Consider the following 1,231-nt stretch of genomic DNA (forward strand, 5'->3'; position numbering starts at 1 on the left):
TCTCTGGATGGATAGAATTAAATTGTACTTCTAGGGATGCATGATGAATCAATTTTGGCATCAGAATCAGCTGTTATTTGATATTTTCTTATATATTAATATTTTTGGGCCATATATACATAATGCACTATAAGGCATCTGTCTAACTACCTATAAACACATCAGAGTACTGTGGATGTTCTCAACAACAGGAAAGTATTCAATAAATAGATGTTTGAGCTCATTTTTGGAAAATATAAAAACCTAATGAAAGCGTTCAGGTGGAGGAACTGTAGGTACATCAGCCCCCATCCTCAGAGCGCCCCCACCCATCCTCAGAGCGCCCCCACCCATCCTCAGAGCGCCCCCACCAAGTTTCATTATAAAGTTATGCCCAGTTTTGCAGGTGTTTAGTTCTTCTTCCTGCTCTGCCCCAAACAGAGAAGAAGAGTTTTTCCTTTCTGTGTGTCCAGGTGGTACCGCGCTCCAGAGCTGCTGTACGGAGCTCGGAAATATGACGAGGGCGTCGACCTGTGGTAAGAGCTTCTCCTGCTGCCTGCTTCTGAGTGTTTACCATGAACCGGGTCATCTCTATCGCAGAGGGATGAAAAATAACTGCTGATCAGAGGTGAACACCAGGGGGCAGCAGCAGTCTGACCTGATCTCTGCTTTCAGGGCTGTGGGCTGCATCTTTGGAGAGCTGCTGAACTCATCTCCTCTGTTCCCTGGAGAAAACGACATTGAACAGCTCTGCTGCGTCCTCAGAGTGCTGGGAACGCCGACGCGGGACAGCTGGCCTGTAAGGAACACCCGAGTCCACAGCGCACCGCCAAACAGAACCAGAACCGAGCCAGAGGACAGGGCCCACATGGTGTAGCCTGGTAGGACAGACAGGAGTTCAGCAGGAGCATCAAACATTTTCTACATAGTTTAGTTCTGCCCGTTAAATTACTCTGGAGGGAAGATGGTTCTGGTGTTCTAGCGGGATTCTGGAGTAGATGTTTACGTTCCAGGGAGCTTTAACCTGGAAGATATTTGGGTTTAAGTTCAGGAAATTTTTATTTAGCTCTGAGGGAAGCGAGTTAGAGACTTCTGTGGGTTCTAGAGGAGCTTTTAGAGAACCAGTGGAGAACCTTTCTGGTTTGGTTGTGGAAGTCCAGAGGGAGGGAGGAGTTCTACTGGAATAATAATTCACTTCTATTCAGTTTATTTCTATAGCTCCAATTCACATCATGTCATCTCAGGTCACTTT

The 1,231-nt window shown here is 46.5% G+C and overlaps 1 protein-coding gene across 1 annotated transcript in view; it reads left to right on the top strand.

Annotated features, from left to right (window-relative positions):
• Nucleotides 1–393: 393 nt before the first annotated feature.
• The window catches only part of LOC107099196 (cyclin-dependent kinase 20-like), a gene marked incomplete at its 5' end in the record, with an annotated part of 3,983 nt that continues 3,145 nt past the window's right edge, over nt 394–1,231 (top strand). The window contains 2 exons of the mRNA XM_015397243.1: nt 394–515; nt 655–778. Coding sequence (XP_015252729.1) covers nt 394–515; nt 655–778 — 246 coding nt within the window. The remainder of the gene's footprint in view (nt 516–654; nt 779–1,231) is intronic.

This window comes from Cyprinodon variegatus, unplaced genomic scaffold, assembly GCF_000732505.1.
Source record: "Cyprinodon variegatus isolate N-32 unplaced genomic scaffold, C_variegatus-1.0 Scaffold28, whole genome shotgun sequence".
Lineage (NCBI taxonomy): Eukaryota > Metazoa > Chordata > Actinopteri > Cyprinodontiformes > Cyprinodontidae > Cyprinodon > Cyprinodon variegatus.